This window comes from Vigna radiata, chromosome 11 (genome assembly GCF_000741045.1).
Source record: "Vigna radiata var. radiata cultivar VC1973A chromosome 11, Vradiata_ver6, whole genome shotgun sequence".
Taxonomy (NCBI): Eukaryota; Viridiplantae; Streptophyta; class Magnoliopsida; order Fabales; family Fabaceae; genus Vigna; species Vigna radiata.
This window is the reverse complement of record NC_028361.1, coordinates 7189455-7208745: the sequence shown is the minus strand read 5'-3', so window position 1 is coordinate 7208745 and position 19291 is coordinate 7189455. Positions and strand designations below refer to the sequence as shown.

The 19291-nt window shown below is 29.7% G+C and overlaps 3 protein-coding genes across 5 annotated transcripts; all 3 read left to right on the top strand.

The window, feature by feature from the left end:
- Positions 1-2169: 2169 nt before the first annotated feature.
- LOC106777274 (protein RKD5) lies at positions 2170-7427 on the top strand. Of its 2 annotated transcripts, none has more exons than XM_014664843.2 (5): positions 2170-2575; positions 2732-2981; positions 5312-5559; positions 6062-6276; positions 6987-7244. In XM_014664843.2, the coding sequence occupies exons 1-5, from the start codon at positions 2521-2523 to the stop codon at positions 7116-7118; spliced, it is 900 nt and encodes a 299-aa protein (XP_014520329.1). In that variant the 5' UTR covers positions 2170-2520; the 3' UTR covers positions 7119-7244. The 2 variants fall into 2 exon arrangements, with proteins under 2 accessions (XP_014520329.1, XP_014520328.1); XM_014664842.2 differs by having other exon boundaries at positions 2174-2575; positions 7025-7427.
- A 2122-nt stretch (positions 7428-9549) lies between these two features.
- LOC106776955 (probable serine/threonine-protein kinase PIX13) lies at positions 9550-12293 on the top strand. 2 transcript variants are annotated; one of them, XM_014664436.2, is made up of 6 exons: positions 9550-9670; positions 9762-10141; positions 10645-10780; positions 10884-11026; positions 11593-11716; positions 11802-12293. In XM_014664436.2, the coding sequence occupies exons 1-6, from the start codon at positions 9625-9627 to the stop codon at positions 12173-12175; spliced, it is 1203 nt and encodes a 400-aa protein (XP_014519922.1). In that variant the 5' UTR covers positions 9550-9624; the 3' UTR covers positions 12176-12293. The 2 variants fall into 2 exon arrangements, with proteins under 2 accessions (XP_014519922.1, XP_022631639.1); XM_022775918.1 differs by lacking the exons at positions 9550-9670; positions 9762-10141 and having other exon boundaries at positions 10633-10780.
- Positions 12294-15735: 3442 nt separating this feature from the next.
- On the top strand, positions 15736-18723 carry LOC106777558 (probable serine/threonine-protein kinase PIX13). The gene is made up of 6 exons (XM_014665172.2): positions 15736-15875; positions 15964-16265; positions 17371-17506; positions 17601-17743; positions 17965-18088; positions 18211-18723. Exons 1-6 carry the CDS (start codon positions 15812-15814, stop codon positions 18531-18533), a joined length of 1092 nt encoding a protein of 363 aa, XP_014520658.1. The 5' UTR covers positions 15736-15811; the 3' UTR covers positions 18534-18723.
- The last annotated feature ends 568 nt before the right edge of the window (positions 18724-19291 follow it).

The window sequence follows — 19291 nt, the reverse complement described above, 5'->3', positions numbered from 1 at the left end:
TATATATATATATATATATATATATATAATACATGTATAAATAATTATTATAATTATAAATAGTTTTTATTTATTTTATAAGTAATTTAATTTGAAAAAACTGTAAAATAAAAAGATTAAATTAAAAAAACAGTTACTTAAAAAATAAAATTAATAAAATAATTATTTTAATTAAAAAAAAATTATTTAACGGATAAAATTAGAAAATAAATATAGTTGAAATTTCCTATATATATATATATATATTAAATGTTAATTTTTATTGAAAATTTTATTATCTGAAATAAAATTTTCATTTTGCATTGATTGTTTGGAGAAAAAATCTTTTGATGTGAAGATGAGACAAAGAAAAATGAATTAATGAAAATGAAATTTTCAACTACGAATATTAATGAAAAAAAGTACAACAGTAGGAAAAAAAAATGTGTCTGAATTGAAACGGAATTGACTTAATTACAATGTATTACTACTTGTTACGGAACTGATGTGATTTTAACGCATGCGGTAATCAAGTTAATCACACTAATTTATTTTAATATACTATTTTATTTATTCTTATTTTTTAAGCTACATTATTCTTTAATATAATCAAAGTAAAAAATAAATAATTTATGTAAGAATCTCATATTATTCTTTTTATCTATATATTTATGAATAAACTTTGTAATGAAATAATTTAAAAAAGTTAAACACAAAAAACTGATAAAATTTGAATAATTTTTATAGGATGTGAAAATAGGTTTTGAAGAGGATTTAACTTGATATTTTATGTTTTAGTAAGAAAACCTGAAAAAAAGCGAAAACAGTTCATATTATATATATAATTAAAAATTTAAATATTTCATTTAAATATTTTCTTTTATTAAAGAAGATCATATAATTTTAAATCATTATTTTATTTAGATAATTGGATGTAAATTAATGTTTAGTTCAAGTCTAATTTTTTCCGTTTAGTATTTAAATAATAAATTATGGATAACTTTTACACAACAAATAATTATTTACAACCGATGAAATTAATTTTGAAGAAGAAACTTATATAATTATTGCATTGTCTTAGTTAATATTATTTTCTTTAGTTTATTTTTATTTGAAATATTAATGTTGTCAGTTCTTATATTGATTTGAAACTTAATTCTTATCTTCATTCATTTGATTTCTTGTAATTATAATATCACCAACAACTAATATTCAGTTTAAGTACAAGACATAACGTTAAATATTTTTTAATTTATAAAGGTTTAAGAAAATTAAGTATAGTTGTAGTCAAAAGTTGATTTTATTATTAATAGTAATTTCAAATAATAAATAAAATATTTATTTTTCCGCTAAAATATTATTTTATTCTTTCCGTGGACATAAATTTTCTGAATTATTTTATGTTTTTTTAATTATGTAAAATGATTAAGAATGACATATGCATAATTACATTTAAAAATAATTTCATTTAATTTATAATCATTTATTTATAGTTTTATATTATTATAATATAGTTGTAAAATGAAAGAAACGTACTTATATTTAGAACAATCTTCAAACAATTTAGATATGTGGAATTCACTAAAATACTCTTTTAATATTAAATAACTTGTATAAATATCTTTAACAGAAAATGCTTTTTTTAATATTTTAAAATCATAATATCCTGAAAATAAAAATAAAAATAAACTATATTTTAGAATTTCAAATTCGTTCATAAAAAATAGTCTTGATCTATTTATTTTATATAAAAAAATTGTATTCTTCAATTTAATTATGGTTAACGAATTTTATCTCTTATCTTATTTAATTCAATCTTTCAAAATAAATTACAAAGTAAGATTTATAAATAATGTTACTATAATGAAATATTTTTAATACATTTATTATGCAAATTACACTTAATACATGAATTACATATTCATTAATTCTTTTAACGATTTTAGAATAAATTATATTACAAATTTAGGAAAGAAATCTTAAACTTAACCCTATCCCAAAAAAGTAACTTATGAAATTGGATCTGTTTTTATATTATAATTAGACTTATTTGATGTGAAACTATCATCATGATATAATTTTTAGATTAAAAAAAAGAAAAATTAATAATCATATAAAATATAAAAATATAAATTGTTCAGTTTTGTACATGCATTCTGAAAATGAAATCTTGATGTATGTTGTTGAAAAAAGATGTAAGTATATTGAGATGGATTGAGAAGTGAAAAAAGAAAAAGAAAAAATGTATTAGAAGTGAGCAATAAATTTACTTCCAAAAGGAGAGAACTAAAAAAGGTGAAGAAAAATAAATGAAGAGAAAAAGAAGAGTGAGGAAGTGACAAAAGAAAAAGACTAAAGAGAAAAAAGTACCTTATTTTAGCTGGGCATGATTCTAAACTGATCCGAAACCAACGAAAAAAGCGGAAGATCATGCAATCTTGCACTTAAAAGCTGGTTTTTGCATCCTTCTATCACTCCACGCTTCATGCTTCTTCTTACCCATTACTCATTTCACATTCTCATGCCATCTTCCATCTCTTCATGGATTCCACTTTGCTCACCAACTTACTACTCTTCAATAACACCGTCCAACCAGGTCATATCACAACTCATCTCTTCACCCAGATTTTTCTTACTTGTTATTTTCATCACATCTTTTCTTTTTTATTCAAAGAAATGATTTTTCTTTCTGGGGTACTGGAATTTCGTTATTTATTTCTCTATTTCTGTTGTGGGGGTGTGTGGATTGCAGAGTTGATGAGGAGCCTGCATGTGTACCGGCAAGGGGATGAAGAGGAAAGGGCAGTTGAGAGGGAGTTTGTGTTTTCAGAGTGTGGCTCCTATGTGGAAATGCAGGCTACCCCAATTCTTAAATTTGTGAAATCCCATGTTTCTCGAGTGTTCCAAGGGTACAAGAATGGAGTGTGGCTATGTATCTTTGCGTATCATGCTGATCACACTCCTCGATTTTACCGGATTCCTCCGCTTTTGTTGGTCTCAAGGTATATCTTCTTAGCCCATGTTTGTCTTTGTCATTAGTCCTGAGGTTCAAAAAAAGGTCTGCAGCAGAAATCAGCAAGCTTTGGAGTCAATGTGGTCGCAATTCCGGCTGCATGTCATATTTGTCTGCAATTTCGCATTAATCCCTAGGTTTTGAGAAAGGGTGTGCAGCAGAAATTGGCTAGTTTTGGAGTCATTTTCATCACAATTGTGTTAGCGTTCAGCAATTTGACATTAGTCCCAAGGTTTTGAAAAACAGTCTGTGCAGAAATGGGCAAGTTTTTGATCCATTAAGATCATGATCGCAGCTGGTGTGGCCGATTTTTGTCACATCAAGGATTCCCAACAAAATTGTATCCCCTAATCGTAGTTTAAAGCCTTTCGTAAGTCCTACATATTTAGCCTTGTTTGGTCCTTTGAATAATAGAACACTCCCATCCAGGGAATTGGAATTGGTCCCTTTGATAGATGATTATGTACTAAGCTCTTAGAGGCCTCAACAAGATTTCCCCACCTTAAATCAATCACATTTGAAAATCGAGAGTCAAAATTTTGTAATGTGTCAAATTGGATTGATACATACATTCTAACCAAAGGCTACTTTTGGGTTGTAAACTTATGAATGATAAAGGGGGGATGTGAATTCTCTGTTTTTCTTCAATAGATGTTCTCTTCACTTGTTAAAATGAAAGGTATTAAACTCTTTGGCATATAACTGGCAGACCTCTTCACAAGAAATGGTGGGGGTCACTTCCTAGTAACAGTTTTTTTCCTTTCATGACATACCCTTTCTTAGAAGATCCAATTTTATTTACAAGTCCAGTTTATTGGAGTAGAAAACTCTGGTAGTGTCCCTAAATTTCTTTATGTATGTATCACTAATTATTCTAGAGCAGGAAAAGTTGAAATAGCAGGAAGTGGAATGCCCATGGAATGATATTAAATTTAGAAAATATATTCCCTTAGCTTTTTATAGTCCCTGAGTGATGGCATTTTCACTTATAATTCTCACAACAAAAAGAGATACAGGAAAAGAAGATAGAGAAGTGTGAGACTTTGCGAATGATGTTATAAAGTGTTCTGAGAGTATTAAGTGGGAATGGCATTAATGCTATTTTACTGGTTAGATGCATAACAAACAGAACAAATCTAATGCTTCAGACTAGAATAAGCAAAGTTTAGTAAGTGACAGCATCTTTGGATGAAGCAACTGATGTTTGCTTTTACTGAAAAAGAAAAGTAGATGTGTTTTAAAGGTGAAAACTGGGGATGCCCTTTCCTCCAACCACCCAAAAATTGGAGATGCATGCACAGATCTTCTTGTAGAATTTTCTTTTCCCTCTATCAGTATTTTGTTGTCTTCCTGTGGTAAGACAATGTAATATGTTCACTTAACCATTTTCTAATATGGCATTCAGATTTATCTTTCCTTTAGCAATATTATATTTATATAACTGGTTTACTGGGACATAAAAGAATAACTAATACTTCCTTGTTTACACTTTGAGGAGGAAAGAGAATCAAGAATAAAGTTGATACTTTATGTGTGAAGCTGAAATACTTGAATATATTCTTTGCATTTTATTTGAATTTTAAAGAAAAGGAATGGAATAGAGTAGACCAATGCCTCTCCAATCTGCATCCCCCTCACAAAAAGTTTATTTTTTACCCTTCAAATTCAAGGGGACAAGGTGATATCGAAACATGTACTGTATGTTCTTAGAAAAAAGGTATTTTTCATAACTTTCTCTGTAATATCAATTTGAGGGGAAGGTATCCCTTAGTACCTTTAATTTCTGGAAACAGGTAACTTCTTATTTTAACTTTCCTTACCTTTTCTCTTCTCCCTAAAATAAGACTTATCTCCTATTTTTTTAATATGAACTTCCAAATATCTATATTTTATACTGCTTTCCCTTACTGGGTTTTAAACATCATTTATTCATTGTCTTCATGTTTGTGATTGAGTAAAAAGCCTATTGGATTTTCTGGATTTCATTGAAATGCACCAGTCCAATTCTTTTTTGTCTGCAATGACATTATCTGCAAATTGCATAATTATGCATGCATTTTGAGCACTGTTGTTGTGTTTGATATGAAATCCCTATATTCTTAACAGCCTTATCTTGAAATCACTATTTCACTGTATCATAAACTTCAGGTGATCAAAACCTTGACAATTGTATGATTCCAAAATATCTCTCTACACAACTGTGGCACCACATTTACAAATTTAAAATTTTCTAGGCTTCTCCATTTTGTTTTTGAGTACTAATACGAAGTAACTTATCATTTATCTAACTCACTCTTATTATTCATTTTGAGTTTTCAGAAACCCAAAGCTTCAGATGGTTCCAAACTTGCTCCATGATCTCCACGTGATATACAAGTTGGACAGGAAGGAGGAAGACAAAGATACAACTCTAGAATCTAAAGGGGAAGAATGTCAAGGGAACAGCGACAATTTCCAACCATCAGAAAAAGTCTTTCCCGTTCTTGATCAGGATCTCAATTATCTTCCTTACGAAGAAGATGAGTCTGAGTTACTAGAGAATGAGACAGATGTTGAAAGTTCACCAGGTTCAGTCAACACTCTTGCAGTTTTTTCTGCAGCTTTGCTACTATATGGACATATTGAATCTTTAGATTCGCTTGGTGAAACTAAGTGTTACAGTATCATGAAGTTCAAGTGTTTACTATCATTGACTATATTGTTGTCGTAGGTTGTAACTTAAATCTACAGTTCTAATCAAATATATGAATCCTCTCATATGAATGCACTTATTGAGTGTATACCATGTTGCTCACAATTTTGATGGCATTCCCTTTGTTCCAGCAGCTCAGTCTTACTTGTATACACTTCATCTATTAAAAAAAGTAATTTTGGATACTATATATCTTAGTGCAGTACGTACTTTGCAAAGTGACATTTGCTTCACCTCCTTAAATGAAATCACTGAGCTTGACTAGGATTAGTTGGGCTCCAAAAATAAAAAAGTTTCCTATGTGAAGCTTTCTAATGTTGAGTTAATAACGTGATGTATAATTATTTATATCTAACAGATGAGGAGTGAGTTTGCAGGTTTGCTAGGGAAAAAAAAGAGGGCACCCAGTGACCTGGTAGCAAAAATTTCCTTATCAGATTTGGTCCAGTACTTTGGTATGCCAATCGTAGAAGCATCAAGAAATCTAAATGTTGGGCTTACTGTTCTTAAGAGAAAGTGCAGAGAATTTGGTATTCCCCGCTGGCCTCATAGGAAGATCAAGTCACTTGATAGTCTCATTCATGATCTTCAGGTCCTTCTTGCTTTGCCTGTTTAATTTGATGAACTTCAACACTCTGTATTCTGATTGCTTACTCATTTCAAGAAATATTTTATTCATTTACAGCCCCCACTTGAACTTTATTTATTTGAACATCGGCGTAATTTCGTTAAAGTGCATGCAACCTACTTGTTCAACTAATCTTATTATTTGAAATATACCGAGGGAATGCGTGGTGACTTATCTGTTAGCTGTAGCCAACATGCGACCTTCCTTTTGAACTGATACTATTTTTTTTAAGTATAATGAGGGAGTGAGTGGAGATCGGTAGCCAACATGATTGATCTTATTTGATTCAATATCAGTTAATATATTGTTTAAGGTTCAATCCACAATGTTATTAGTTTTCACATTTTGAAGACATGGAATGGGTGAAACTGAAAGCACGCTGAAGTGCACTTTGAAGCATTATTCTGCAAAATTTTGTTATAGTTTTGGTCAAATCTAGCACATTCAATATATCGAGTTCATTTGAAATTAAGTATTATATGTATAGTCTTCGGTAGATAGGTGAACTTTGACATTAGCGCATAGCTTTATGTTCCCATTTGATCTATAAATCTTTGCATTCTATTTCGTCTACTTTTGAGTAAAATACTTAAATTTTGCCAACGTTGTAATCTCGAGTTCTATTAAATTTTGAACTCCTCCAACACAGATAATAAAAAATGGTTTGTATTTAGGAAACATTGACTGATTCACAAAGGTGGAACACATGCAGGAAGAGGCAAAGAGCCAAGAATTGGAGGACATGGAAGCAGCAATGGCAGTGGCCAAGAGACAAAGGATGTTGGAGTGTGAAAAGGAAAACATAGAGAAGAAGCCCTTCATGGACATTCAAACCGAAACCAAGAGGTTCAGGCAGGATGTTTTCAAGAGAAGACACAGAGCAAGAGCTGTTGGAAAACATAATTCTACAGTATCCAACACATAGCACAATGTAAAGAATGAAAGAGCAACATAAAGCATAGTTTTCACGTTGTAGAATGAGATAAAAGTTGAAACCTCTACACCCCTTCTAACAGGGCATTTTGACCCTCAAAGATTTACTTTTGACTTATATATAGATTTCAATATCCAAAGGAAGTGCTCAATTCCCTTTTGTCTTGTTTTTTCCCTCTTAATCATTGCTTCTACAGTTCTGATTGTACAATTATGAGATTTATTACTCTAACGTTGACTGGAAAGGATTATAATTTGATGAACGTGGATCATACTTAAGCAGTTTTGGAAAACAAGCAACTAGGAGTTGTTTTGGGTTGAAAGCACTTTGTTTAAGCCAATCTCATCGCTTCAGGTGTTAGGTGATGTATAAAGCAAAAAACTCATGAAAGGTTCCATTTGATCGAGTTGGGTCTAATACATGAATGATGATATTCTTAATTTCCACGAAGCTATGTCATAGGTACGTGCGCTTGCTTACATTACATTGCAGCAAAAACTGATAGCCACTTTGATTGGTTAAATTCAAAGTTAAGGATAATGCTATGCGAGGCGTGTCGTATTTGATGTGTCTCTGTCCACTAACTTTCCGCTACTATTACTTGGATCTAAGAATAAACATGAAAAATCATTCTTTTGACATATTTAACTTTTTTAAGTTCATTTGATATTATTTTTTTTTTATTTTTTATTCTTTTTTATTAAAAATATAGAATTTTACTTTTTTATAACTATTTTACTCTTATAATCTTTGTGTCAAATGAATGTAAAAGTGTACTATGATATTGTGTACAAAATATAGTGAGACAAAACACGTTATTCGGAGTCCATGATTTGTTCCGCAGAAGACCACATTCTAGTTAACTTCCTCCTTCGACGAAAAAAAGCCCAATGATGTTAACCTTTTGCGTTGTTCGTTCTCTCAAATTGTTGTGTGCGGTGCAGCTGTTTTTCTTTTCTTTCTTTTTTCTTTTTAGAATCAAGTTTATTATTTATTAATTTAAATCAACAATATTTGTAAGTTTTTCTAATATAATATGATAGGTTTAGATAATTAATTAAGAGTCACAGGAAATCAACTAGCTCAGAAGAATCATATTCTAAACCAGATAATAAATAGGGCATAACTCAGTGAGTATTTTTTTAACCGTTATAGTTAAATTATTAGATATAAACTAAGAATGATTTGTCGTAATATATACATTCAATTCCCCAAATTCGTCCCCTCAAGAAGGAGAACATATGTTTATGGAATATTATAACTAATTAAGAACAGCAAAAGTGAGACCACATAATGATGCTGAGAAATTTGTGGTTGTGTTGTTTTGTGGTCCCAAGGAAATAAGATAAGTTCCATGATTACATGTTTTTGATTGGATAATGATACTCAGACAACATTTTCTTAATAACATTTGAACATTATTTACGTATTATTCTGTCATTAGTCCATGGTAGTATTTATGATTATTATTATTATTGATTGTGAAGTAATTTTGGACAAATCACAAAATAACACATAGATGATATTTAAATATTGTCAAAAAAATGTTATCTAAATATCGTTATTCTTCTTATTTTGAATTTTACACATGCATGCAATTTGAGGTTTCTGAAAATAAGACTACAAATCGAATTCAGACACCTGTCAAATTTTCTATGTAAACTATCCACCACCGTCTACATAATGAAGATAATAGAATGTGTCTCATGGTAATAAAAAAAGACAACAGAATGTGATTTAAAAGGATAATTAAATGTTTTTATTATTTAACATATCAAATAACCTTGTCGTCTTATACATCAAATATTTTAACTTTATATATTATTTTTACTTCTACTTTTTTTAGTCAATGTTTCATAAAATTGTCCATAATTTATTGAACACATACCTATAGTTAAGATCATTTAAATTAAAAGCTTATAATATATCAAGGTCCCATTTAAAAGAAAATGAAGGTTGCATTTGAAGCATAACATCTTATAGCATAAAAATATGAATTATATATATTCATAAATAAGAAATAAAAATGTTACATTTAATCTGTTAAAAAAGAACTATAACAAATTACAGTAATAACGAAATAATACACAAAAATATATTAAAGTATTAAATAGTAATAAAAATGAAGGTCTTGCGTTACGTGTATTATTGTATTGGGTCAGATAAATGCTTCCGAAAAAGCAGACTTTGCATAGTGTGTGTAAAAGGTTGAGTTAACGCGTGCTCAACACGGAAAACGCGAATATAAATTTGTCAACTCACTAGTATCTTCAATGTCAAAGTTACGTAACTGTTGCTGCTTCTTCTTCTTCTTCTGCTTCTTCTCTCTTCTAATCTTCTAATCCTCAACATTATTCTTTCTTTCTAATTCAATAGACATGGGTGTCTGTTTTTCTTCCGCCGGCGACCACCGATCCCCTCAAGGTTCTCATTTTTTTTCTTTGTTCTCATTACACAGAACACTACTGTCTATAGTATAATTTATAAATACTCTTTATTTTTTGACATGATTCAGGTTCAGCGCGTGGGAGTAGGGACTTGACAGTATCCTTGGGGAGCGTGGAAGGAAAGCGTGAAGTTTCGGAGGAGTCTGGGGTTGTCGGAAGCAGCAGTGGTTGGAGTAACAGCAACAACAGCAACAGTGACACTAACAGTAATAGCATTGTTTATCCGAGTTTGGAAACGAGGAAGTTGAAGGAGTTTAGTTTCGCGGAGCTGAAAGCAGCTACGAAGGGTTTCAAGTCAGATGCGTTGCTTGGAGAAGGAGGTTTTGGGAAAGTTTACAAAGGATGGTTGCATGAGAAAACTCTGACACCAACCAAAGCTGGTTCTGGAATCATGGTAGCTATCAAAAAGTTGAATCCCGAAAGTATGCAGGGCCTTCAGGAGTGGCAGGTTGGTTTCCTTTCCACTCTCTTCTACCTTTTCCATTCTCTCATCATTGCTTTTTCATTTGTTAAATATATCTTCCATAGAGTTTGGCATCATTTCACTTAAACAGAAACCTCAGTAAATTATCTGCAACATTAGTTTTTACAAAGTGGTTTAAATGTTATGAAAACTAGGTTTTGGTCTTGGTCTTAGGCGTGAATATAGGGCTCAAAAAGTCCTCACTCTCATCGTTTTCTGATAGCGATACCATACCCAAAAGTCAACCCTTCACAGTTAACGAAACTACCCTATACACTTCTCTTTCAACTGGTTGAAATTGATAATAACTTTTATCCATATTCACCTAGTTTCTTTAACCAAAAACTAATTTTGAAAATTTTAGCATTTTTTCTATCTTATTTTCTATTATTATAAATTAAGTAAACAAGAAGAATCTAAGCACTAGTTCTTGTAAGATTCCAATATCTGACATTGCAGCATCTTGGTCTGGTTATATGATAATGCAGTCAGAAATCACGTTTTTGGGAACAGTTTCTCACCCAAACCTGGTGAAGCTTTTGGGTTACTGCTGTGACGATGTGGAGTTTCTCCTTGTGTACGAATTCATGCCAAAGGGAAGCTTGGAGACTCATCTATTTTGGAGTATGAACTTTAGACAATTGAATATGTTAATATTATTCAAATTTGTTTGTTTAGTTTAGCTCATTTTCTTTGTTTTCTTTTTCTTTTTCTTTTTCCAAAATAGGAAATAATAACACAGAACCTTTGTCTTGGGACACTCGACTGAAAATAGCTATTGGTGCAGCTCGGGGTTTGGCTTACTTGCACACCTCAGATAAGCAAATCATATACAGAGATTTCAAAGCCTCCAATATATTACTTGATGAGGTTTGCTATTCCAATCTTTCGTCTTGTTCCACATTTCTCCTTATCATGATAGTCGTGTGCTATTGTTTTTTGCTATGATATATATATATATATATATATATATATATATATATATATATATATATAGTGTTTTTTGCTTTCTCATTTAAGATCCAGGTTTAAGATAATCACGTTAAACATAGTGTAAAAGTAACTGTTAATTAATCGCGTTATGATAGTCGTGTGCTATTGTTTAATACTGACAAATATTTCTCGTGCATGTACCTCAGAACAATCACGATCATCTTTCCTTATATATTCATTCATTTAACTTTGTTCCTATGTTTCTCCTTTTATCGACTTGGATACAGTTCTTTAAACCCTTTAAAGCAACTTTTTGCTACGTGCATAGGAAAACTCTATCTCTAATGAAAAACACAAACATTTAAAACCTACATCTATGTTTTATATTCTTTATAATTTATATTATTATTAATTCTACAAAAAATTAAGGAATGTATCGACAACATTATGATGTTATGTTTTACCGTAAAAAGAGAGTAAAACTGTAAGTTTTGTTGTTGCAGGAGTTCAACGCGAAAATATCAGATTTTGGTTTGGCAAAACTAGGCCCTTCTGCGGGAGATTCACACGTGACAACGAGAATCATAGGAACATATGGTTATGCTGCTCCAGAATACATTGCAACAGGTGATTATTGAAAGATAAGGAGCAGTTAATAATTTGATGTTATTGTGATTATATATATATAGTAAGGGTTTGTTTGGTTAAACAGGTCACCTATATGTGAAAAGTGATGTTTATGGATTTGGTGTGGTGCTGCTTGAAATGCTGAAAGGGATGAGAGCACTTGATCAAAAGCGGCCTTCAGGGCAGCAGAATCTGGTTGAATGGATTAAGCCTTATCTATCTGATAAAAGTAAGTTGAAAAGTGATATTATGGATGAGAAGATTGAAGGTCAGTATTCAACAAATGCAGCACTGAAAGCAGCACAGCTTACTCTAAAATGCCTTGAAACTGACCCTAAACTGCGTCCTTCTATGCAACAAGTTCTTCACACATTGGAAACCATCCAAGCTATCAAACTTAGAAGGAGGAAAAGAACCAAACATTGCTCTAAGTTCGCAACTATCAACAATTTCCAATAGTTTTCATATACTAACACTTAGCTTATTCAATTACTCGCATTCTGTTTTCTGAAAGGATAATTAGGTTAGATGCTTGTACAAACAGTTACAAAAATACTTGGGAAAAAACACTATTTTTTAGATTATTTTTACTGTTTTATGGATTATAAGGGCCAAATTAATATGAAGTTTTGCCCTCCATTCTTTTTAATTATGTGAGATCTCAAATAATGAAAAAAAACTTTGCTTATTCTCTTATTATTTTAAATATATTAATAAAATAATTTTGAAAAATAAAAATCACAATAAAACAAGAAAAATGATTTTTTGACACACTTAACTTTTTTATATTCATTTGATATTATTTTTTCTATTTCTTACGTTTTCTTTTCTTTGAAAAAATATAAAATTTTACATTTTTATGATCATTTTATTCTTATATTATTGTCAAATAAATGTAAAAGTTTGTCATGGTACCATTACTCATAAAACAAAGATACAATGCTATAATGAATCAAATAATCATCATTGTTGGAAATCTCATCGATCATAAATAAAACCAATTTATAATATATATATATATATATATATATATATATATATATATATATATATATATATATATATATATATAAAAGTGGAATGTATATCTCACTTTACAAACAGGTTGAATTAGACTTAAAAATCCATTTTTTAGTGTGATTTTAGAGTCATAATTAAAGTCTATCTTAACCATATTTATATTTATATGAACATTTTATTAGATTATGAACACGGTTAAAGGTTTCAAATTTAAAATAAAGAAGGACTAAAAATACACCAAGGGTGAAACTGGTTGAAAATTTTCTTTAGATATTATATTTCAAAGAAAATTGTGTTTAAAAGTATTGATGATAGGAGAATTTTAGTACAATAATTAACGAGCACAAAAACCAACAAAAATTAAAGACGATAAATAAAAATAAAATCAATAATACAAAATAACTTTTAAATTAGTTTCATTCTTCTACAAAAATCTACACCTAGTTAATTAAGACAACTAAAATTGAATTTTTTACAACAATATTGATTTATAATCAATTATTCAATGTTTATAAAAATAATTATTCACCATTGACAATTTTTTATATATATTAAACTGGATAAAATTAAAGTTTAATCCAGTTTTAGATAAATAATTTTAAACAAAAATAATGTGACTTTATTTTTCTTATAATCCATAAATTCAGAAAAACAAACAAAGCATAAGATAATTCAAACAAGAGAAGCCACACTGACAATGGCTTTCGACAGCCATGAAAGCTTACTCTCGCATTGTAGAGGAATAACTATGGCCATTATCGAGAAGAAAATGCAGGCGAGAAATCCAATATTAATCAATATATATGAGACAAATCTATATAATAAATTTACTGTATTTTTAATTTAAAATTTTAAAATGATAAATTTACGAATCTTTATTAAATTTTTTTTATTGTTCAAGTTTAAGTTTATTTAAATAATATTTGTGAAATAATATCATTAAATTAATCACAATGCACTATTATTTATTTTAAAAGTTTATTTTTTACGATTTTATCCTTAAAAATATTTAAATTATGTTTGACTTCATTTTTAAACAAAAGAATGCAAACATTTTATTTATTTTTATTCAATATAAAATTAAAGTTGGAGTCAAATTTAAATTAATTTTATTAAGTGTAAACCCAATTGCTCTTGTGGTTGATTTCACACCATAACAAAAACAGTAAATAAAGAGCACATACGCCAAAAGTTTAAAAAATAGTGAACGAAGCAGCAATGGAGCTTCTTCTCTATCAATTCTACCATGTCTATAATAACAATACAAATGCTCCTCTGCCACTGCATACCGCGTCAGTGGTCAAATATGGTTACAACGTGTTCTTTGTCTGGTTTTCGAAAAAAAAAATACAATTACACATTTTTTACATTTATTTAACATAAAATAATTATAAAAATATAAAATTTTATATTTTTAAAAATAAAAAATTAATATCAAAATGAATATGAAAAAATTAAATATGTTAAAGAATTATTTTTTTTAAACTATTAACTTCACTTTTTTTGTCCATTAAAGATAAAAATACGTATCATAGGATACTTAAATATATTTTATTTAATTATTTCCTGCAATCAACTGCCTTAAATATTTCAAAGAAGGCTTTGATTAATTTTTACAGATAACTTTTTAATTATTTAATACAAAAATTGCTTTCACTTTTTAATCTATGTCTTAAAGATAACTATCTATCCGCAAAAGCTAAACTCAGAGTTAATAGTTTAACTAAGTTATGATGTTTTTAAAGACCTCCAAATAAAATAAATGTAAAAAATGTTATACTTTATCAGCTTTCAGACTTGTTCTTTCTCTAATAATAAGTTTTCTATGTAGTTTATCACTTCATATATTAGTGCTATAAACTTTCTACTTCAACCCTTTATTTTATTTTTCTTTATATAAAGCTTATTATCTTTTTTCTTCATCACTACAAATTCATTATAAGCACACAAACTTTTCGGAGCTTGTCTTCAGTTTTTCTTTCTCAAAATAATATAATTATTTGGCCATGGAGTTAACATTGTTTTTTAATTAAATAAGCTTTTGTTCCTTAATTTTAAATAAAAATTAAAATTAGTCAAATTTTATCTAGTATTTTGATTTTAGAAAAGTATGAATTTAGTCTTTTTATTAAGTTTATTTGAAAATAAGTTTCATTTGAATTATTTATATCATTTAATATATTCTTGCTTTATTGTTAGTTGATTTTAAAACATTAAATAAACTTAATAAAATTTGATTAAAAAAATTAGATCATACATTTTTAAAAGTATTATTAAATTGATAAAAACGTTGTAAAGATGAAGACTGAATTGGTATAAAGTTTTGAAGTAAAATTAATTTTAATTTTAACTGAAAATTTAAATACCAAAAACATATTTAATGATATTTGTTTTTATCATAATTATATCCATCAGAGTTCAAAACTGTGTGAGATGGAATCAAACTTCTCTTCATTGAATCCTTTCACATCAACGATGAAAAAGTTTTTTATTATATTTTTCATTTTCTCCCACATCACCAATAAAAAGAAATTATTAGTAAAGATTTTATATCGGTTAAAATTAAGATAAATTTAGATCATGTAAATAGATGTGAATTTTATTTTACAAATCAATTTTACAAAATTGAATTAGATTTAAGATCTACTTCTTAAAGTAATATTAGAATTCTAAAATTTATTATAACGAAATTTATTGAGTCAATTATGTCATGTGCTAAAAAAATTTGTTGTTTATTACATCACCATATGACATCTCCTTTTAAGTAAATTTTTAAGAGTATTAGCACATGCGTCCCCTGTTATGTAACAAGTAATGGATAGTGATCGTTTTCCTATTGCTTTTTGAAAGCGAAGAGTATTCTAAGCAAAAACGTGACTACAGTATAAAAAGGTTTCAATATTTAAAAGGGAATTCGGACAGTGAAGCTAAACGCGAAACCAACACGCCAAACAAGGCATTATAAATACCGCACAATTCAACAACATCCATTCATTACTAACGAAACCAGTCATCCTCAATCCTAGGCTCCCATAAGTCCTTGTTTGGTTTCCATTTAACTAATTAACACTCAACATGGGTCTCTGCTTTTCTTCCCGCGCTCCTCGCCAAACACCCTCTAATTCTCTTCACTACTCTGGCAAGTCACCAACTGCTTCATATTTCTATAGCTTCATATAAAAACTGAGAGAGAATCAGTGATTGATGTGATTTGTTGGCACAAGCAGGTTCAGGGCGTGAAGGAGAAAGTGTTAATGGAGGAAGCAGTAGCATTAGCAGTATCAGTGGGAACAACGTTGTGTTTCCGAGTGTGGAAACGAGGAACTTGAAGCAGTTCAATTTTGCAGAGCTGAAAGCTGCAACGAAGGGTTTCAGATCTGATACACTGCTTGGAGAAGGGGGTTTTGGGAAAGTTTACAAAGGGTGGTTGCATGAGGAGACACTGACACCGGCCAAAGCTGGATCTGGAATGGTGGTTGCTGTTAAGAAATTGAACTCAGAGAGTGTGCAGGGATTTCGAGAGTGGCAGGTTAGTTTAATTTTCCACTCTGCTGGTTTTTCAAACTATTCACATGTGCTGTGTTCTGTGATTCTTGTGCAGATTATGTTAAATTTTGATTAATGTAATGCTGCATTCTGGTAATGGAGTTGCATCTAATGTTTGTGACAGCAAAAACAGCACTTTGTTGTTGTTGAGGCTTTGATTAATGAAACATGATTCATCGAAAAATTTAGTATACAGGTCAATTCTGATTCAACAACAGCATAATTTTTTAATGACACCATTATATGTTTATTAATATAATCATTTTAATAACTTTGTTAAGGAATCTCATGTTGTTTGAATTAATAAAAGGCTAAAACATGGTCCACAAATTGGGATAGGCACTGCTGCATAGTAAGAAAGCATTAGACACATCTTATTAAATACTGCTTTTAAAACATTTTTATTAATTATTGTCATGATAATGGTTAAAGAATAGCAAAAATATTATTTTTTGCTCTTTCATTTTATCTGTACACTTAGAAAGATGACACGTATTAAATAAAGAAATTAAGCTATTTGTTTATATTAATATTATTTTGAGCTGATTTATATTATTTATTTACATTGTTATTTCTCTTTTCTTTATTATTGATGTGTACAATACTTCAGAATACCATAACGATAATTTGAATTAAAAATTAAAGTTGAGAGGTCAAAAATAGTTTTAAAAATAAATTAGAAGCTGTTTAGTCAATTTTAATTTCACATGTTAATGAGGGAAAAAGAAGTTATAATCTGTCTTACTTTCAAAAAATACTTCAGCTATTTTATTTTTTAACTTTTTCCCTTTTTCTCTCCATAAAAATCAACCTCCTTATAGAAAGAATGTGATACAGATAATAGAAAAGCATGTGAATAAAAATTACAAATTTTATTCTACTAGCAACATTAATCTATCAAAAACTAACAACCATTTTTATCATATTTTTTTATTAGTTTATGATTCATCTTTTATGTTTGATTGGATATTTTGTAAGTACTCTCTTATCTACAAAAAAGCTTAAAATTTTGAGTTTGCACAAATTCCATTCCAACCAGGCTATATGATTTTGTAACACATGTTGTTCTGTTTTACATGACAATGCAGTCTGAAATCAATTTTTTAGGAAGAGTTTCTCACCAAAACCTGGTGAAGCTTTTGGGTTACTGTTGTGACGATGTGGAATTTCTACTTGTGTACGAGTTCATGCCAAAGGGAAGCTTGGAGAATCATCTCTTTAGAAGTATGAGCTTGAGACCATTAACATAATAAAATTTGTTGGTCATGGATTTGTTTTGAGTTTAGCTCATTATGTTTGTGTTTTTGTTTCGAATTAGGAAATACGAACACAGAACCACTGTCTTGGGACACGAGACTCAAAATAGCTATTGGTGCAGCTAGAGGCTTGGCTTTCTTACACACCTCAGAAAAGCAAATCATATACAGAGATTTCAAAGCCTCAAATATACTACTTGATGAGGTTTCTTATTTTTACCTTCTTCCTCTCTTGCATTTCTCTTATATATGCTACTTTTTTCATTACCATGAGAAATAGAAGCCAAAATAAATTAAGTCTGACTTCTGGCTTGGATGCATACCAAGTTTATGAGTTAATGCTATCTTGGAATAAACTTTTCTAAAGAAATATATAGAAGATCCACGAATGTAATTTTTAAGCAAATGTTTGTTCATCTTTTGTAGGATTACAATGCAAAAATTTCAGATTTTGGTTTGGCCAAATTAGGCCCTTCTGGGGGAGTTTCACACGTGACTACCAGGATCATGGGCACATATGGCTATGCTGCTCCAGAATACATTGCAACAGGTGATTATCATATCTACATACATAGTTAATTTGGTTAGTTTGTGAAGATACTTGTTTGTTGAAACATAAGAAACAGATGATGATGATCCTATGTTTCTGATATGTTGTGTTTTGATGGACAGGACATTTGTATGTGAAGAGTGATGTTTATGGTTTTGGTGTAGTGTTGCTTGAAATTCTTACAGGGTTGCGGGCACTTGATAGAAACCGGCGCTTGGAGCAGCAGAATCTAATTGAATGGGCTAAGCCTTCTCTGTCTGATAAAAGAAAGCTGAAAAGCATAATGGATGAGAGAATAGAGGGACAGTATTCAACCAAGGCAGCAATGAAAGCAGCACATTTAACTCTAAAATGCCTTCAACGTGACCATAGAAAACGTCCTCCCATGAAAGATGTTCTGGAAACATTGGAACGAATAGAACTTATAAAGGATAGAAGGAAATAACCAAAGAAACATTGTTCTATGCTTCAAACTCTGTTTGGCCCTTCATTAGAAAGATATTGCATCAACATGTGTACTCAGCATGTAGTTAAATACCAATTCTTGTGTAGTTAACTTTGTTTAAGTTAGTGTAGGTGGTAGACCTGTTGCTGCATAAGTGTTTGTTGATGTAAATGTATCTAGTTTCTTCTCATATATTATCATCATTTCATTTAAATATGTTAGATAGCATGCAATTAGATATTTATGAAAAGCACAAGGGGCGACTAGGTGGAAATTTGGCGGGCCTGTATGAATCCGGTCGAGTTCTAGTTGGAGTAGATTTTACCGAATCCATTAATTTCGGCTCAAACAAAATCGAGATCCATTCAGTTCAAATTTAATCCAAATCAATTATCTTGAATTCGATCAAATTTTAATAAAGGTCTCAAAGATCGAATCAGTCGAATTAAACCGAATTTTGGTTTGAATCGACTTAACTAAATTCGGTTAAGTTGACTCGAAAGATTTGATCAAATTTGTCTTGACATTTGTTTTGGATTAGCTTGTCTCAATCTAGTTTATAGACTTGAGCCAGTTTATCTCAACTTTAGAAGTTTTACCCTCTATTACCTCCAACCTCCTTGAAAGTTTTACCTTTTATCTTCTCCAATCTCTTACTCTATATTTTTAAAAGGATGATGTTATTTTGATAACACATTTTTTTTTAAAAAAAAGTATTTTTTTTATTTTGTTTTTTAATTAAAATTTCATAATTATTT

What these genes read in the sequence shown, in the direction of transcription:
- LOC106777274 (XM_014664842.2), top strand. Translation starts at nt 2,521, where the DNA reads ATGGATTCCACTTTGCTCACCAACTTACTACTCTTCAATAACACCGTC. An exon ending in CCGCTTTTGTTGGTCTCAAG is followed by an intron (nt 2,982 to 5,311) that starts GTATATCTTCTT and finishes TTGAGTTTTCAG; the next exon opens with AAACCCAAAGCTTCAGATGG. An exon ending in GTCTCATTCATGATCTTCAG is followed by an intron (nt 6,277 to 7,024) that starts GTCCTTCTTGCT and finishes GAACACATGCAG; the next exon opens with GAAGAGGCAAAGAGCCAAGA.
- LOC106776955 (XM_014664436.2), top strand. Translation starts at nt 9,625, where the DNA reads ATGGGTGTCTGTTTTTCTTCCGCCGGCGACCACCGATCCCCTCAAG. An exon ending in CCAATATATTACTTGATGAG is followed by an intron (nt 11,027 to 11,592) that starts GTTTGCTATTCC and finishes TTGTTGTTGCAG; the next exon opens with GAGTTCAACGCGAAAATATC. An exon ending in TCCAGAATACATTGCAACAG is followed by an intron (nt 11,717 to 11,801) that starts GTGATTATTGAA and finishes TTGGTTAAACAG; the next exon opens with GTCACCTATATGTGAAAAGT.
- LOC106777558 (XM_014665172.2), top strand. Translation starts at nt 15,812, where the DNA reads ATGGGTCTCTGCTTTTCTTCCCGCGCTCCTCGCCAAACACCCTCTAAT. An exon ending in TAATTCTCTTCACTACTCTG is followed by an intron (nt 15,876 to 15,963) that starts GCAAGTCACCAA and finishes TGGCACAAGCAG; the next exon opens with GTTCAGGGCGTGAAGGAGAA. An exon ending in CAAATATACTACTTGATGAG is followed by an intron (nt 17,744 to 17,964) that starts GTTTCTTATTTT and finishes CATCTTTTGTAG; the next exon opens with GATTACAATGCAAAAATTTC.